Source organism: Macrotis lagotis, chromosome 1 (genome assembly GCF_037893015.1).
Source record: "Macrotis lagotis isolate mMagLag1 chromosome 1, bilby.v1.9.chrom.fasta, whole genome shotgun sequence".
NCBI lineage: Eukaryota > Metazoa > Chordata > Mammalia > Peramelemorphia > Peramelidae > Macrotis > Macrotis lagotis.
In genome coordinates, this window is record NC_133658.1 from 933,485,781 (window position 1) to 933,504,753 (window position 18,973).

The following is an 18,973-nucleotide window of genomic DNA, read 5'->3' on the forward strand; positions in this document are numbered from 1 at the left end:
TTATATTATCTTGGAGAATTTCTCAGAAGTCTTATGGAAGCCAATGGAAATCAGAGGTATACTGGGGGGCCAGTTTCTGCAACATATCTCTATCATATTCTCCAACATAGCTCTCCTTCCTGGAGTGAGTGGCAAAGAGGGTTCACCACCTTAAGTGACTTTTCCAAGAAAGAATGAAGAATGCATCTCCTCTGCAGACTCTTCTACCAATTCTGACCCTCCTACATGCTTGCATAAGAATTTTCTCTACAGTTAGTCATATTCAAAAAGAAAAAAAATTGCTCCAAACTTGGCCAGAGATGGGCAGAACTCAGGCCTGGGATAAAAGTCCAGGCTTCAGAACCTTGAGAGGCAAGAACCCAAATGAAGAAGCAAGAGCCACCTAGTCAGCAATCTCAGATGGAGAATCCTCAGGCTGCCCACAGTCCTGGTGAGTCTTTCCAGGGAGGGCTGCTCTAGTTCATTGATCTGAACTTAGGGCTTCTCTGTTGAGGCTCCTGTGGAGTCTGTCCCTGGTGGGGCTGAGTCTGCCCCACCCTGAGTCTCTCCTTTTCCCTTAGGTCCTCTAACTTGATTCCCAACACCAGACTTCAAAGGGTTTTACCTCCTGCCCTTATTATGGAGACTGAAGCTTCCAGAGAGAGTCCTTGGAGGAGGTAACTGAGAGTTCCCCCCCCTACTTCAGAGGCCTGGTATTGAATGTGTTTCATTTTGTGATTCACATTAGACTTAATAAAAAATGTTAAATATTCACATTTATTTGTTACACTAATATATTTGAATTTTCAAGCATTTGTTTCTAATTTTAAAGAAGTTATTTTTGTTTACCTTAATCTTTATATAGTTCAAATTTCATACTAGGTCATAGTTTCCTCTTTATCCAAAAATCAGTGCTGCAATACTAGCATAAAATTTTGCTTGTTGGGCAGCTAAGTAGTACAGTGGATAGAGCACTGGTCCTGGAGTCAGGAGGACCTGAATTCAAATCCAGCCTCAGACACTTAATACTTACTTAGCTATGTGATCATTGGCAAGTCACTTAATCCCATTGCCCTAGTATAAACAAAAAAATTGCTTGTTTTTTATATATGAGGTTTTTTGTATATGATTTACCCTCAATGATATTTTAAAAATTAAAAATCAGAATGTTTCTTTTGTTTCTTGAAGCATTCTATGAATCTTTTTAATGAGAATATTCAAAACATTGCTATATATTTTGGGAAATAAATATTCAGTTTACCTCTTAAAAATTTCCTTTTCTTGCTCTTCTTGCATCATCCATCTGCAGCATTGCTGAATGACAGGGAACATTTCTGGATGATTTTAATGCTAGATTAGGCTCAGATTACCAGAAATAGCAGGAAGTCCTTGGGAGGGATGGAATTGGAAATAGCAACAACAATGGTCACTTAATACTAAAGATTTGTATATCTCATGACTTCATCACAAACATTGTCTTCCATTTCCCCAAACCCAATCAAACCTCTTCACAGCAAATTTTGGCATCTAATAGACTATGGGATTCTAAGAAGAGACAGACAGGATGTGGGAGTGACAAAGGCAATGTGTGGTGCAGTACAGACTCCTCCTCTCTAAATATTAATATTCAATTGAAGTGGAGGTCCTGTTGTGGCTTGCTTCTTTGGGGCCCACAGTGGTGACCTCCCTCCCGGAGGGGAGCTGAGAATAAGGAGTCAAGCCACTACTGCCTTATGCCTCCAACTCAATTTTATTGCTGCTTAGCTATTACATATATACTGTTAGGTCTTCTGGGGTAGAACAAAGAATAATGAGGTAATTGGGGGGATGAAGGCAGGGTGTACATGCAGTGTCTTGCATTACAAGATAAGGTGGTGTGTTAGGATGGAGGTGATAAAACACAGCTGTGTCTAGTGCCCTTGCTCTGTGGGGTGGAATGTCCAGCTCCCAAGGACTCCTGCACGCCTTATCTCTCAGGGTGGCGTGCCAGCTCCTGAGACTGTCCAGGTGGCAGTCCATAAGCCTGTGTTCCCACAGAGGTCCCAAGGAAAGATGACTACTAGAAAAATTAATGTCAAGAGATTAGTGTCTATCAGAGTAGAAACAGGCTGTTGCTAACTTGGAGGGGAAACTGAGTCAATACACAGTTGGCAACACTGGAACAGAAAAAGAGTGAGAAGCCTTCAGAGATCTGGTGTACAGTACTGCCTTTGCTCATCTGGGAGGTTTTCAGAAATAAGAGGAAAGCAAAGAGAAAAGTACGAACAGGGAAAGGTAACATGGAAAGAACTAAAGAATTAGTCATCTTAACTATAAATGTGAATGGGATGAACTCTCCAATAAAACAAAAGCATATAGCAGAATGTATTAAAAACCAGGATTCTGCAATGTGTTCTTTAAAAGAAACATTTCTGAAGCAGAGAGATATGCACAAGGTAAAGTAGAAGGCTGGAGCAAAATATATTATACTTCAGCTGAAGTGAAAAAATCAGGGATAGCGATCCTGATCTCAGACAGAGCAAAAGCAAAAATCAATCTCATTAAAAGGGAGAAGAAAAGAAACTACATCTAAAAATGCACCATGGGCATTGAAATTATGTCATTATTAAACATATACACACCTAGTGGTATAGTATCCAAATTCTTGGAGGAGAAACTAGATGAATTACAAGGAGACAGACAGCAAAACTATAGTAATGGAGGACAATCTCCCTCTCTCACAACCAGATAAATCTAACTACAATTTAAACAAGAAAGAAGTTAAGAAGGTGAACAAAATCTTAGAAAATTTAGATATGATAGACCTGTGGAGAAAACTGAATGGGGATAGGAACAAAATATACCTTTTTCTCTGCAGTAAATGACACCTATACCAAAACTATGTTCTTACAATCAAATGCAGAAAGACAGAAATAATAAATGCATGCTTTTCAGATCATGATGCAATAAAAATTACATGTAACAAATGACCATGGAAAGATAAACCAAACATTTATTTTAAACTAAATAACTTAATTTTAAAGAATGAGTAGATCAGACAACAAATCATAGAAATAATCAATCATTTCACCCAAGAAAATGATAACAATGACATAATACCAAAATTTATAGGATACAGCTAAAGCTGTTTCTGGGAGCTAGGAAATGATTCAGGCAGATTTGGAGCTCAGGGCTCCCTGATTTTAGGCCCAGCCTCTCTGCTTCTTTGTATATAAAGACTCAAACTCATTCCAGCTGTTCATTTAAAATATGCTAGTGGCTGATAAAGGGATCTTCCAATCCAGGGGAGGGAAATTATATCTTTGTTTCATTAATCACTGTCTGTGAGGAATGTAGGGTGTTGGTCTTCACAGGGTGTGTAGGGGAGCCCTTAGGGAATCCATTATAAAGGGGGAATAGCCCAGCCAATCACAAGACTGGAAGAGTTTTCCTAATCCCATTCCAGGGATAGCAAACCCCAAACTGGTTCTCAACAGGTCAAGAGTAACCTAGAGATCTTGACCTAATGCAACTGAGTTTGGCAATTAGGTAATTGAATATTAACCCACACACCCCCTGTGATGATTGGGGTTCATTAGCATGTCATGCCTTGGATGATGTGGGGGGATCATATTAGGAGCATATCATGGAATGGGTGGACCTCTTAGATTGTAACTCAAACTCTGAGAGCCTATGAAAATCCAAGAGGGAGGGGAAAGAGTTTCTGAAGACTATAAATAACCTGATGTTCCAAGACCAATTCGTGCCTCAGGTGAGGTACCCATATATTGCAAGGTTCCTGAATAAAATGCACAATTTTCTCTCACTCTAGCAGGTTTTACTTTTCATTCATTTATAACACTGTCCAAAGTGCAAGAGAATCCAGCTCCATAAATTCCCAATCCTGAATTTTTTTGGGACATAGTCAAATTCTCTCTTATTACACTAACAAGAGAATCTGCAAACTTCTCCATCAGAAACATGAGAAATATAGGGTGATGGTCTTGACAAGATGTGGAGGGGAGCCCTTAGGGAATCTATTACAAAGGGGGAATGGCCCAGCCAATCACAAGACTGGAAGAGTCTTCCTAATCCCATTCCAGGGATACCAAACCCCAAAGGTCAAGAGTGACCTAGGGACCTTGACCTAAAGCTGATGAGTTTGTGCAATTAGGTAATTGAATATTAACCCACACACCCCCTGTGACATTGGAGTTCTGTAGCATGTCATGCCTTGGATGATGTGGGGGGGATCATATTAGGGGCATATCATGGAATGGGCGGACCTTTTAGATTGTAACTCAAACTCTGAGAGCCTATGAACATCCAAGAGGGAGGGGAAAGAGTTTCTGAGGACAATAAATTACCTGACTCCTGAGACTAAGGTGTGCCTCACGCCTAGGAGTGAGGTACCCGGATCTTGTAAGGTGTATCTTGAAAGGTTCGTGAACAAAATATACAATTTTCTCTCACTCTAGCAGGTTTTTCTTTTCATTCATTTATAACTGAAAGGATTGAAGTTGAGGCTGGAATGAAAAGAGGATCCTGACCAGGTAGAGTTCTCAATCATTCTCAGAGGAAGAAAATAATGTCCCAACAGTGAGTGGAATTTTGGGAGCTTTTGTGCTCATAAGATAGTCAATGGAAAGACCTGCTTCCTTAAAGAGACCAATAGAAAGATATAGGAGAAACTTCTTATGCTCTCCTCAGGTACTGAATCTTTCTTCCAAGGTGGGATTCTTTATTCAATAAAAATTCCAGTCTCTATTTGAGCCTACCTCACAATCAGAATTAACCATCCCAGAAGCTCCGAGCAGTGTGCGACTCCAGAGTCTGGGAGTTCAATTTAGGTATAGTGAGAGATTTACACTAAAATGTTCCCAAGTTGGGGGGATCACCCTATTGTCCTTCAATGGCACAGGAAGGTCTTCACTGAGAGAGAATTCCCTTGGGGTTAGTCATGTCAACCTTGGACAGCTCTCACTCGAAATTTGTCTTCCCTAGAGCAGAAATGTGCTCCTCCACTCTAACTTGGCTTTTCCTTCTCCTGTGCTAAGGATTCTGTGGGAAGTTGAGGCAGTACCAAGGTTGGGGGAGGGGGAGTGCCATCTCCAAAGGCAGAGTTCCTCATTGAAACCTCCACCCTTGAATTTCACTGAGATTTCAAAATTTCTGTTGTTAAGGTCCAAGAAAAATCCCCACTCTCTGAACAGAGACACTCGACACAATGGAGATGCAATAGCAAAGTTTATTAAACTAGCTCGAGCTAGGGTTCCATCCTAGGTCAGGGCTAGGATCCTGGAACCCCGAGTAAAGTGAGGAGAGTCCTTATATATGGTTCAGTAGGGGAGTTCCAAGCATCTGCTGGTTGTCTTGAGATAGTGTGGTGTGTTATCATTGAATGCAAGTCCTCAGGGAGGTTCCCCCATTGCATGGTCCAAGAGATGACCAGGCAGAAACTTAGGAGCGGAATTTAGGCAAAAGTTCATAGGTTTTGACACTCAGGGTCTTACATTCCTTTCTTGTTCAATCCAGGAGCACTCATGCTCCTCAAAGGGATGCACAGAACCTCCAGGGAAACTGTTGTAAGACTGCCTGAGTACCCTTAGTTGGATAGTGTTGAACCTATTCCTAATGAAAGCAAGCAATTGGTTTAATATACAGGGCCCAAAGGTAAGGAGGAGTAAAAGCAGTATCAGGGGGTCAATCAGGGTAGAGATCAATGTGGTGAGCCATGGGGATTGGTTGAACCATGAGATGAACTGGTCCAGTGTCTCTGCTCTCTTCTCTCCTTTCCTGGAGACCTCCAATGTCCTTTTGCATCTTCTGAATCTGTTCCAAAAAGTCCTCTCCAGCTCAGGTGACTAGTTGAAACTTTGTCTTCTGGTAAAGAATCTGCTTAACATTTTACTTAGATCAAAACACATGTTTTCTTCACAAGACAATGAGATTTGGGGGCTTATTGCAATTTACATTTTGCCTTATTGCCATATTGATGCACATACTTAATTTTAACACAATAAACTTTTACTATATGAGCAAACTCCCAATGAGAATTGTCATACTGTCTTAAGCTTATAACATACATTCAACAATCATCTTAGTTCAGAGTACCCAGCATATGGTTTAAAAATAAAACAATCTTAGCCTTTGCTCTTATTACAATAATGTCTCAAACATCCTTAACCAAAACTGAAATTTTCAAAATATTCTCAAATATACCATTGATTTTCCTTTTCCTGATATACTTATCTGACTCATGTTCCTTTCCTTGAGTTAGACCTTAGAACTATAATTATCCCAAGAATTTCCCATTCTTCTTTTTACCTAAATATCCCTTCTAAAAATTAAAGAAACTTAATTCCTATCATAACATGTAACTGTTAGCAGGTGTCAGAGCCACACACCTAACCTATCTTCTGGCTATTAGATCCAACTCACCTAAAATTTATTTTTCTAGTTTGCTTAGTAATTAACCATAAAGATCCAGGACATTAAAGGAAAATCCCTTTATAGATATAAGTATTGAATGTCAGTGTCCAGGCAGAGATCACGTGGGTAATTCAAATGTCTTAGGCCAGATTTATTCTTCCAGGTGAGATATTATCCAAATTTCATTTTGGGGAAATCAAGTCAAAGGGGTCCAACCTCAGCCTTACTGAGAAGTCGCCCCTTTGGCCGCCCATCCCAGTCACCTGACATCTTGGTTTCCTTGGCTGCAAGAACATGACATTTACCTAGTGGCATTTCCTTTTTGTTGACCATCCTGGTATCTGACATAAGAGAAAATCAATTAAAAGTCCCATGATCTAAAATGGTTGTTTTACTTAGTTAGAACTTCGAGTGAATACAATTCACCAAATTCCAATTATAATCTTAATGTAGTCCCAATTAATGAAACCCCCGACCTAAAGCCTGGATTATCCTTCCTGGGTCTTTGCCTAAAATCTGGTATTCTAACTATGACTGGCCCTACAGGCCTGTCTCCTACCTCTTACATTCAGACATCCCTTTGTCTGAAATCATGCAAGGCAATTGGAGTTAAGTGACTTGCCCAAGGTTGCACAGCTAGACAATTACCAAGTATCTGAGGCCTGACCTGAACCCAGGTCTCCTGACTCCAGGGCCAGCGCTCTAACCACTGTGCCACCTAGCTGCCCCTAACATACAAATTACTTTTCAGAATTCTTTAAAACCATTAAAACATCTTAGGTAGCTTTAAATTTCCAACATGCCTTATTACTTTCTGTGAGTAACAGAGTAACACACAAATTACTAGATTGTACAAAGTAATTCCTCCATTATCACATTATTCATGAACCCACAGATCTATCCCAGAAAGTGTCACACTTTTTCATAATTGCTCTTCAAAGCAATCACATTAATCCCAGGCTTTAACAATACGGTATTTAAAAAAACATATTCACAATAGATAGATAATTATTGCAAATTTTATCTCTTTGCAGTTACAAAAGAACATCACATAACTGATAAAAACATCTTATTCATCAATAATTACCTTACAATAGGGCCCACAATTGCAATTTGTTCAGAGCCTCCCATCAGCTGTCTGCAGTTACCAAGAGAGCAGTCCACATTCTTGACTTCTTTAAACATACATTGTTAATATACATTAAACATTAAGGTTCTTAAACATCTCATTTCCCTTAGAACAAAAGCAAAATTCTCAGAATCCAATCTCATACATATGACACATTTAAAACCCCAGTGTCATTACAATTCAACTAACTTTCCAACAGCTTCATTTGATAACCATTGTTACTATTTGTTTTCAATTATGTCTTACTCCTGTGCTGACATTTGGGGTTTTCTAGGCAAGGAGTACTGGAGTGGTTTGTGATATCCTCCCTCCTCCAGTTCATTTTTGGATGGGGAAAGTGAGGCATGGAAGTTGAAGTGACTTGTCCAGGCTCACTTGGGTAAGTGTCTGAGGCCATGTTTGACCTCAGCTCCTGACTTGGGTTCCAGGCTCGGTGCCTCTGTCTTGACCCTTATCGATTCCAGTGCCTCCCTTCTTTTCATTGTTTCCTCTTTACCTACATAGAGCTTGTTTGGTAGATTTTGTTTGCATATTGTCACCCTTATCAGATTGTAAAGTCTTTGAGGGAAGGGACTGCCTGCTTTTTTCCTTTTAAAGATTTTATTTACTTTGAGTTTTACAATTTTCCCCCATCTTACTTCCCTCCCCCCCCCCCACAGAAGACAATTTGTTAGTCTTTACATTGTTTCCATGTTGTACATTGATCCAAATTGAGTGTGATGAGAGAGAAATCACATCCTTAAGGAAGAAACAAAAAGTCTAAGAGATAACAAGATCAGACAGTAAGATATCAGGGTTTTTTTTTCTAAATTAAAGGTTCTTGGTCTTTGTTCAAACTCCACAATTGAAAGACATTTACTTGATTTCCAATTCTTTGCACCCACAAACAGGGCAGCTATGAATATTTTTGTATAAGTGTTGTTTTTACCTTTTTTCTTCATCTCTTGGGGTATAGCCCCATTGTATTGCTGGATCTAAGGGTATGCACATTTTTGTTGCCCTTTGGGCATAGTTCCAATTGCTCTCCAGAAAGACTGGATGAGTTCACTGCTCCACCAATAATGTATTAGTAAGGGACTGCCTTTTTTACCTCTTTTGTATCCTTAATGCTGGGCTCATACTAAATGCTAATTAAATGTTGCTTGATTGACCTCTCCTGGAGATTAGTGGCTGGAATGGAAGAATTCTCACCTCCTGGTGCCTGGGGGATGATCCTTAAAGGAGGAGTCTTTAGGCCAGAGCTTCTCAGTCTCAGAAATCTCAAGCCCAGCCAGGAGAGCCTGACATCAGCCCCCTGGGAAAACCAAGGCAGGAACCCCAGCAGCTTTGGCAGTGGAAGTGACTCTCCCTTCAGGGGCCTTTCCTTTTCCCATATCTCTCTTTCCCTCAGCAGACACCTAATAATTGTGGGGATTTCCAGAACTCCTTCCAAGGTTGGAGTCAGGGGAAGAAGAGGAAGAATCTTCTCCAGGGAAGAGAGGGGAACAAGCTAGGGAGAGGCTCCAAGGACCATGGGGCAGGTTCTCTTAGGGCAATGCTTCAGAAACCTGGACTCTTTGTGGGACCCTGAGCAAGTCATTCAAGGTCCCTGAGCCTTGTTTCATCATCTGTAGAGTGGGGATAATACCCCTGGTAACTCCTTCAAGAGTTGCTCTGAGGAACATAGGCTAAGATATGTGGGAAATCCTAAAAAAAGAAGTTCTTATTGAGCACCTAGAGTATGCCAGGCACTTTACAAAGATGATCTCATGGGCTCAACAACCCTGTGAGATCCATTTGATAGCTGAGGAAACTGAGTCAATCAGAGCTCATGACTGACCCAGGATCACAGAGCTAGGAAATGTCTCAGGCAGGTTTTGAACTCAGGGCTTCCTGACTCTGGCCCAGTCTCCCTGCTTCTGCAGCCATAAAACCTTCCACTCATACCAGCTGCTCATAGTAAGGTGAACAAGCAATAGTAAGTTTCAGTGGCAGATGGAGGGACTCCCCCTCCAGGGACTCTCAGTCTGGGCTCTACCATCCTCCCCACTCACTTGCTCCCAGTCTCCATGAACTTCCATGACTTGGAGAGAAATCCTATCCTCCCTGTCACTGGCTGCCCTCCTGGGCTCCTTCCCTTTCTCTGCTCTCTCCTGCCCAGCCTCTGCCCTCAGCTGGGACTCACCTTCTGTGGAGAATTTTCAAAGGGACCCTGGACAATGGCAGGGGCAGGAAATCCCTCCTCTCCCAACTGCCCTGGCCCCAGAGCCCATGGTTAAATTTCTGAGCTTCTAGGATCTTGGATGGATTGGGAAAGGGGCAGGGAAGCTCGATTTAGACAGACATTGTGCTCTCTGTCACATCCAGAGCTCTCTAGTTACCTAGAGAGTCCTAAACTTATGCTAGAGACAAGACCCAGGTCCTTGGAAGCCTCCCAGCAGGCTCTAGTCTGGTGGGACCCAAGTGTCCAGAAGGCCACTGGCTGGGTCCAGCTTCTAGTCACCAATCAATGCTGCAGAGCTGGAGGGAAATGCTGCCCCTTCTTAGGCTCTGAGCCAGGTGGCCTTGACCCCTTCCCAGTGGCAGGGAGCCCTGAGATCAGAGTCAAGACCCCAAGCAGCTTGGGCCAATGCAACCTTCAAGGCTAAGGGGAGACAAGGATTCCCACAGGGAGCAGTCAGAAGGAGGGAAGATGAGCTTTTTCTAGAGGGTTGGGGAACCAGCTGGTAAACCTGGAGTCCTCCCTTAAGGTCTCCAATTGGATTCTTACAGACTTCACCAGGACATGTGCCCTACTTGCTTCAAGAAGTACAAGCCAGCGTGGCTGAGTTTTCCTTAGTGAAACAAGAAGCCTGACCCATAATAGAATGTGTGGATAGACAGGCACTGAGAGGGGTAGTTGAGGAAGGAGTTTGAGGAGTTCTTGAGAGAGTCCTCCTCCTGGGTTTGATTCAAGATGTTACAGGGCCTGTGTATCCTCACATCTATTGAAGTGAGTGTACTAGTAGTAGAAGTACAGCTCACATGGAAATCAAGAAGCATGGGGGAATAGGACAGAGGGATCTGGCTCTGGGGTTGGAAGATTTGGGGTCAAGTCCTTCTTCTCACCTGTTCTGACTATGGTCCTGGACAAGCTACTTTACCTCTCAGTGCTATCACAAACTCTCAATGGTGTAGGAAACTCAGTCCCTGAATTTAAGAAAAGTTGCTCCCCTGCCCTGGGAGAAAAATTCCTTGGCAGAAGGTTCTTCCTGCTGGATGTGGCCCTGCTAAGCCTCTTCCTGTTCCCCATATAAGTGGCTAAACACAAGGCCCTAATCTTATGTAACACCTTTTCTAAATACCCTACATTCCTCTCTTCCTAAGTCCTTCTCCCCTTCTCTGATCACCTTGCACAGGAATCAATCTGCCTCTTCAGTCTTTAGTGATTGTTTCCTTCCCCTCTTTTGTCCCCCACCCAATATCACCTCAGATCAGAGGGTCATGTATGAGAGATCTCACTGCCATTTGCCTCCTCTTTAAGGGCACCATTTTCCATTCTCTTACTCCTTGTCCAGGATACCACTTTCTTTTTTCTCTCCCTCAGGATAATGGAGATACTTAAATATTTATTTCTCTTTCAGACTTGCATTTAAGGACCAAGAAATCCAAAAGGCCAAAAGAAGATTCATCCCTGGAGGTGACTGTCATAAAAGAACTGGAAATGGAGGATCTTTGCCACTCCAATTTGGGAGATGCCAGGGAATGTGAAAGCCAGAGACAGATACAGGAGGAAAATCAGGAGAGATATTTCAGTGAAATGACTAATCTTCCAACATTTCCTCCAGGAAAAAAAGCCTCTGAAATGTGAAGGTGGGAAAGAGTTTTGTTTCCCCTCACAGCTTGTTACACACCAGAGAATTCACACTGGAGAGAAACCTTTCAGATGCAATGACTGCAGGAAATCTTTCACTCTGAAATAATACCTCACAGTACATCTGAGGGTTCATGCAGGGCAGAAACCTTTTGAATGTAAGGAATGTGGGAAAGCCTTCAGACACAGTTCATATTTGACCCTGTATCAAAGGTTTCATACTAGACAGAAGCCCTTTCAATGTGATGTATGTGAGAAAGCCTTCTATAAGTCCACATTGCTCATTAACCATCAAATGATCCATACTGGAGAGAAACCTTATAAATGTAATGAATGTGGGAAAGCATTCATTTCTAGTTCAAGTCTTCTCCTACACCAGAGAATTCACACTGCAAAGAAACCTTATATATGTAATATATGTGGAAGGGCCTTTAATCAAAGTTCAAACCTTATAAAACACCAAAGGATTCACACTGGAGAGAAACCTTATACATGCAGTGAATGTGGAAAAGCCTTCAGGCAAAGCTCACATTTGCAAGTCCATCAGAGAACTCACCAAGAAAAGAAAATCTTTTGAATCTATCATTGTAAAGAATGTGGAACAGCCTTTAATCATAGCTGAAAACCCATAAGAGCAGAGAATTCTCACTGGAAAGAAACCTTAGACATGTAAATGAATGTAGAAAAGGCTTCAGGCAAAGTTGAAAGATGCATGCATATCAGAGTGTTCAGACTGACAAATCTTCTGACTATAAGAAATGTGGAAAAGCCTTTAATCACAACTCAGTCCTTACTTTCCAGCAGATTTTATATGATACAGAGCAAAATGAATAAGATAAATATGGAGAGGACTTCTCCCAGGGCTCAAACACTTGTGGTTCAGTCATTCAATTATGTCTGACTCTTTGTAATCCCATGGACCATATTGTCCATGGGCTCTTCTTGGCACAAGGATATTGGAGTGCTTTTCAGTTTCTTTCTCAAGTTGATCCAGTACACACTTTTCTCAGACAAATAAGAGGTGAAATGAGTTGCCAAAGAGCATACCAAGGAAGTGGCTTGGATTGGATTTGAATTCATCTTCCAGACTTCAGGTTCAGTGCTCCTCTCCACTGAGACACATCAGCCACCTCTGAATCAACGCCAAAGTCAATGTAAACAATAATCACAAAATATTTGAAGAGAAAGCTGCAACGGTACAAAGAACCAATATCTCTCCAAAAGAGAAATGAAAAAACAAACATGTCTCCAAAGGAGAAATGAAGAAACAAACTAATAGAAGAGGAAGTTGAATGTGGAATGTTGCTTATGTTTTTCAGATTCTTTCCTACACATTAATTGGGAGTTTGGGGGAGTTATTAAATTGTGTTTCTATCTCTCCCTTCTTCATCTTCTCTGTCTCTGAGATTATAAGCAACCAGATATGTGCAATTTGGTAAACATTTCCACATTAGTCACTTTGTACAAAAAGACTTGAATAAAGCAAAAAAAAAGTGAAAAATAACATTCTTTCATTTGTATTCAAACAATAGCCATTTTTTGGAGATGAATAGTATGATTCTTCATCAGTCTTTTGGGATTGCTATTCTCAACAATATGAAGATTGAAGATATAGGCAATGTGAAAACAGTTATCTAAGCGTTTTCCATGACTAGACATATTTTTAATGGGTTTTGTTTTTCTTGCCTTCTCAATGGATTTGGGGGTAAGGGAACTGGAAAGGAGGGAATTTGGAAATAAAGATAGAGTGCAAATGATTTCAGAGTCAAAATCAAAAGAATTTTAGAATACACTGACCAGAAGAAAATCTTGTAACAATCAAATTTTTATCCACATCAAGAGGGTTCATACTGGATTAATATATTGAAATGTAGTAAGTGTTATAAATCCTTCATACTAATTTTACTAAATATAAAAGTGAAGTGAAAAGAAGGGGAAAAAATCTTGAGGCATCTGTGCAACGCCCTGTGTTTCTTAACATTAAAAAAATTAAACGTTGCCTGTTAAGAATGATAGGTGTTTTTTGTTCTTGGATCAATCTTTTAGCTCTTCTGGGTTTCATTGACCAACAAATGTCTCAAGGAATCACACAGAATTCAGTAGTCATTCTTTACTATAATGAAACCCACACCACCAATGAGCACAACAAATGTGACTGGGGTTACATGAATGAGCTCCAATAAATTTGGTTTATTTTTGAGTTTTAAATCATTGACTGTAATTTCTCAATTTGCACATTTCAATTATTCAAAATATTTGGTTTTTAACCATGCAAAATGTCATCTTCTTTAACAAACATTTCCATTCTCATATCTCTTTATGACACAAGAGTTCATCCCTAGCTTTGAAACTGACTTAGACTGGATTACATCTTCCCAAGCTGTATGCTCCACTAATGCCATGAATCTCTAAAATTTGATTTTAATTCTATTTTGCAAAGACTTTATCAAGCTAGATTTAATATTCCCTTTCACAAAACAAACCCCTGGGGAAACATATCAAGTCAAGAGGATCCTGCAGCTATCTTCACAGGCCATCTTCTCAACCTTCTTCATCCTCTTGGGTAGGTATGTACAACCTACGGCCCTGCCCACTTCCCATTTATTATTGTGTTCCTTTGTGGTGTGATTTGTTTTATAGTCAAGACTTGGTATTAAACACTGTATGTGGAACTTAAAATGCAACACAGAAGAACTAAAAGGTTGGACATCTCTGCTCTAGAGTTTTTGACAACTGCTTTCTACCTTTGATGTCTGCCTAGTCAGCTAACTCTCACCCAGGCTCCAAGAAAGTATAACATACACAGCAACCAAATCCCTGTAAACCATTTAGGCAGATGGGTTTAACCATATTGAGGGTAACTGAGGGGGTCTCGATCCCTTCAGCGAGTCAGAGCATGTCTACCCCAAGCATGTGAAGACTTCCCCTGGTGGAATGGACAGATGCAAAAAATTCATTCCAAAGTCCATGAAGGCAGCAAGTGAGGCATGTCTTGTGGACACTTAGAATTTGGTGAGACATCAAGATCATTCACTGCATCCCAAGACATCACCTGTTATTTTGATTCTGTCTTTTCCAGTGATCACTGCACTGTGATAACTGGAGGAGGGAATGTGGTCAGAGACTTCATGCAACTCTGCCTCACTTAAATCTAATTTATACATGCATCAAAAGACATCACCCAAACCACATAATCATTTTATAACTATCTCAAATTCCTGTGGCAAAAGGCAAGTGAAGAAGCAAGGGAATGAGTCCTCTACTTACTGGAAGCAACAGTGAAATTCAGGAGCAGTTTTTTAAGGATCTCATGGCTCATCTCTAGTGGGAGGAAGGGGCTAGGAATGGTGCATTGCCTGTTTTCCAAACCCTGCCCTGATTACCATGACAGGCAGGAATCCTACCCTGAAGTCAAAACAGAAAAAAAGTTCAAAAACATCCTCAAAGCTGATTCTGCTCATCACTGGTACATGGAACGTGTGCATACTCATTGATAACACAAAATCCAATAAACCAGACAGATAACTCTTCTTGTGAGGTAACTCTAGGAAACTACCCTACTTTCTCAGAGAAAATGAAAGACAAACCTGACAGCTCCAAATGTAAACTTGCATTTCTCAGTAGAATTATAGTTATTTTAAAGCAGAAGTGCCTTGCTGAAGACAAAGTTAAGGTATAGAGACCTATCCACAAAAGTTTCATCTAATTCAAACATTCATTACACGCCTAAAGGCATCCAAATAGATATCATAAATTCTTAGAAAAAGACTCTTTGTTCTATTTCATGTTGACTCCCTTGGGTGAAAAAAATCACATTTGAGATGTTTGTGTGTCCTGGGAAATGGAACTGGGGCACTACTTAATCAATATTGTAACTCCCTTTTGACCCAAGCATTACACTTAAGAATCTATCACAAAGCACTTAATTAAATGCAGTAAGAAAAAAAAAATAATTCAGACCAATCATGGAACACACCTGGAAACCCCACTAGCCTCAGGACATGCCAAGCACCACCCTAGAACCCAACTCAACACCAAGTAAACTGCCAGACCCCCTATGACATTCAGAAAGGATGGACACCTGCAGCAGCAGAAGACCAGACAAGGCTGTATTCTTTCCTTGACCCACACTTGCCTGTGTCAAGTGAAGTGAATCAGCAAACTGGGTAAACTATTCTGTACATAAGCAAAATAATGAATATTCCCAAGACTATCCAATCAATATAACCATTCTCCCAGGACTCAAGGACATCGGTGTGGCCCTACTTGGACAGTCCTGGCTGCAGTAATTGTTGTATTGTCCTGCTCTAATGGGCTTGTCCTGAGAAAGTCACTCAAGCCCCCAAAACTGTTCTATGATCCACTTTTCCCCTTTCTTCCCCCTTATGATTATATAGATATAATATATATATTATATATATTATATATATTATATATGATCTCTGCTTTCACTGTAGCAAGACTGAGAAATCACAATTTCCAAACTGTTCCTTACACTGAAAGCAATTAATTATACTGCTACCTGATTACTGACACTCTGACTATGACCTCCCCTGTTATACTCAGTAACAATAAAAATTCTATTAACAATCCACATTCAGAGTCTTTTCTCATGAAGAGAGGCCATTGACCCAATTATTGATTATTGCTAACCTAATAAATTTATAAAGTTCAGAACCTTGTCCTTCAGTTTATTTCAAATGTAACAATTAGCATCCCAATGGAGGGGGGAGGTTGGTCCCTTAGCTTCCTCTTAGGGGAAAGCCTTGGATATTCTAAGGAGTTTTTTCTTTGAAAGATGTCTCCATGGAAGCCAGCACCAGAGTCCTGACCACCATCACCTTTCAGTCACAATCTTTCTGTGCAAAATTTATATGTTTGTGTATTTGTTCCAGAATTTGACCTAAAAAAATGGGACTTTCCTTTCTGCACATGGGACTTCTGAACTTACTTTAAACAGACTTCAGTGCTTTCTTAACTGTGGAGCAATGGGATGGAGGGAGGGAGAAAGGTCCTTGCCCCACCCTCACTGTTGGTGTTTAACCTGAGTCTGGGAGGAGTAAAGTTGTCCTATTCCTATACAAACCATCCGCATCATCCCCGTGTCTGGGAGATTCTGCACTCATTCAACCCCACCCCCACCCCCAACAGTGATGAAAGAGAAAGATGATCAGACCTAAACTAGAAGATTTAGAGAATGGAACTGCCCACTATGTTGAGAGATCTTTGACTTACCATATTACTACCCCTAAAAGAACTTAGGGAAAAGTGAAGAAAAGAATATGAGGGACCCATCAAAACTGAATGTCCTCTTCCAGAGAAAAAGATGGACTTTCAATGAACCAGGGGAATTTCAAATGTTCCTGTTGGAATGGCCAGAGCTGAACAGAAGGTTTGATCTTCAAATACAGGACTCAGGTGAAGCCTAGAGAGTGGAGGAGAGGGGGGAAATATGAGGGACTTGACGATGATGAACATGTATTCCTGCATAGAAAAATTATACTGATTATACTCATATGAACCTTCTCATTTAATAGAGCAGGTAGAAGGAGCTTTTGTAGATGAAGCACAGGAGAAAGATATAATGTGGTGTAAAAATGGAGTCAATGGCTAAAAGGGAAATGTAATGGGAAAAAGAAAAAGGAGAGGAGGAATAGGCTAAGATATTTCATATAATAAGATTTTTTTATTACAATGAGCTATTGCAATGATATGGAAGGAGGGAAGGCAAGGGGGAATGAGGAAATCTTCACTCTCATCAGAGGTGTCTAGGAGAGGAAATAGTATATATACTCAATGGGGTATAGACATCTGGAGTAAGAAGGAGAGAAGGGGGACGGGGGAATTGGGGGGATGTGCGTGATGGAGGAGAAGATGGACCATGGGGGGAGAATGGTCCGATATAACATTTTCTTTTTTACTTCTTGCAAGGGTCTGGGATTGGGTGGCCTGTCTGGGACCATAGGACTGGGTGGATGCTGTGCCTAAGGGGTGGTATGTGGGCTTGGGGCCTCTTGGCCCCAGGGCCAGGGATCTGTCTACTGTGCCACTCAGCTACCCTACAGCAGAGAGAGTGAAAGGAGAGAAAAAATATAGTACATGGTAGTGGAGAAGTACAAATGGAGGGAGTTGCAATTAGCAATGGCAACAGTGGGAAAATATGGAAGTAGCTTTTGTGATGGACTTATCTTAAAGAATGTGGTATTGGAACACAGACTGAAGCACATTTTTTATTATTATTATTATTTTGGGGGGGGGTTGCAGGGCAAATGGTACTGGGTGGCTTGCCTGGGGTCACACAGCTGGGTGATTGTTGGGTGTCTGAGGCTGGATTGGGACCCCCGTGCTCCAGGTTCCTGGGCTGGTGCTCTATCCACCACCTGGCTGCCCCTACTATTATTATTATTACTATTTTATTTTATTTTGCATCTTTTTTTTTTTTTTTGGTTTTTGCAGGGCAATGGGGTTGAGGTGGCTTCCATGGGGTCACACAGCTGGGTGATTGTTGGGTGTCTGGGGCCGGATTTGGGCTCAGGTGCTCCTGGCTCCAGGGCCTGTGCTCCATCCACTATGCCACCTGGCCACAACAACTATTATTATTATTTTTTTAATTTAAATTTTAATTTTTTTCTCTCTCCTTTATGCTCATACAGGTCTATATTTTTTGGGGGGTGTATTATGTTTACTCTTAAACAAGAATATTTTAGTAATGTATTAAAAAACATCATTTGTATAATATAAGAATAAATTAATTAATTAATTTTAAAAAAGAATATGGGGGAGCAAAAGACCCACAATCATTTTGTGACATTTTGATGGACAAACACTTATAAACCCTCTCCTTACCAAACACCACTGTGGTCTAAAATAGTAGAAAGGACTTGGGAAAGCAGATAGTGTCATTCCCTGCTGTAACACAGATTACTATCCTTAGATAAGAGACCTTGCTGACTGTCTAAAAGGATAGATTCCACCACTGTAAAAGTCCCTGGTCTCTTGCTCTTGAAAAAAGAAAGTGTTGGTTTGTTGTTTTGTTTTGTTTTTTTGTTGTTTGTTTGTTGTTTTGTTCTTATTCTAAAACGATATCTTTCCAGTTGCTCTCCAAATATTCTCCCTTCCCTCTTTGGTTGATCTTACTCTTTCTTTTCCCCTTCCCTGAGATGAGATAGTTGACTCTTAATCTAAGTGCTGATTGGCTGTGTTCTTTGAAACCTGAAAAGAAACCTGGAAGATTATATAGAACAGATTCAAACCTGATTTTGTTGATTGTGAGAGTAGATTCCTTATCTGTAAGAATGTATGTGAATAATGAGAACCTTGTCAATTCTAAAATAATACATTGGTTTACAGATACAGAAGATATAATAACTTGAAATTAATATACATAAACATACAATAAACTTATATTATTATCCAATAAACATTGTTTATTATTATTATTATTATACAATAAACATAAAATAACTTGAAAAATTGAAGACAACCAAAGGAGGTGAGCTTAAAGTTTGCATATAGTTTAAAAATGATTCATGTGATGAATTAATTCCATTGATTATGAAATTAATTGTTATCTATAAAAGAAACAAATCTGCTGGAGTGAGAGAATTGAATACTTTATTCAT

General features: G+C 40.4%; 1 protein-coding gene across 1 annotated transcript in view; it reads right to left on the minus strand.

The window, feature by feature from the left end:
• The window catches only part of LOC141510699 (uncharacterized), a 186,792-nt gene that overhangs the window by 27,996 nt on the left and 139,823 nt on the right, over positions 1–18,973 (minus strand). Inside the window, 1 exon segment of the mRNA XM_074220270.1 lies at positions 6,207–6,223. Coding sequence (XP_074076371.1) covers positions 6,207–6,223 — 17 coding nt within the window.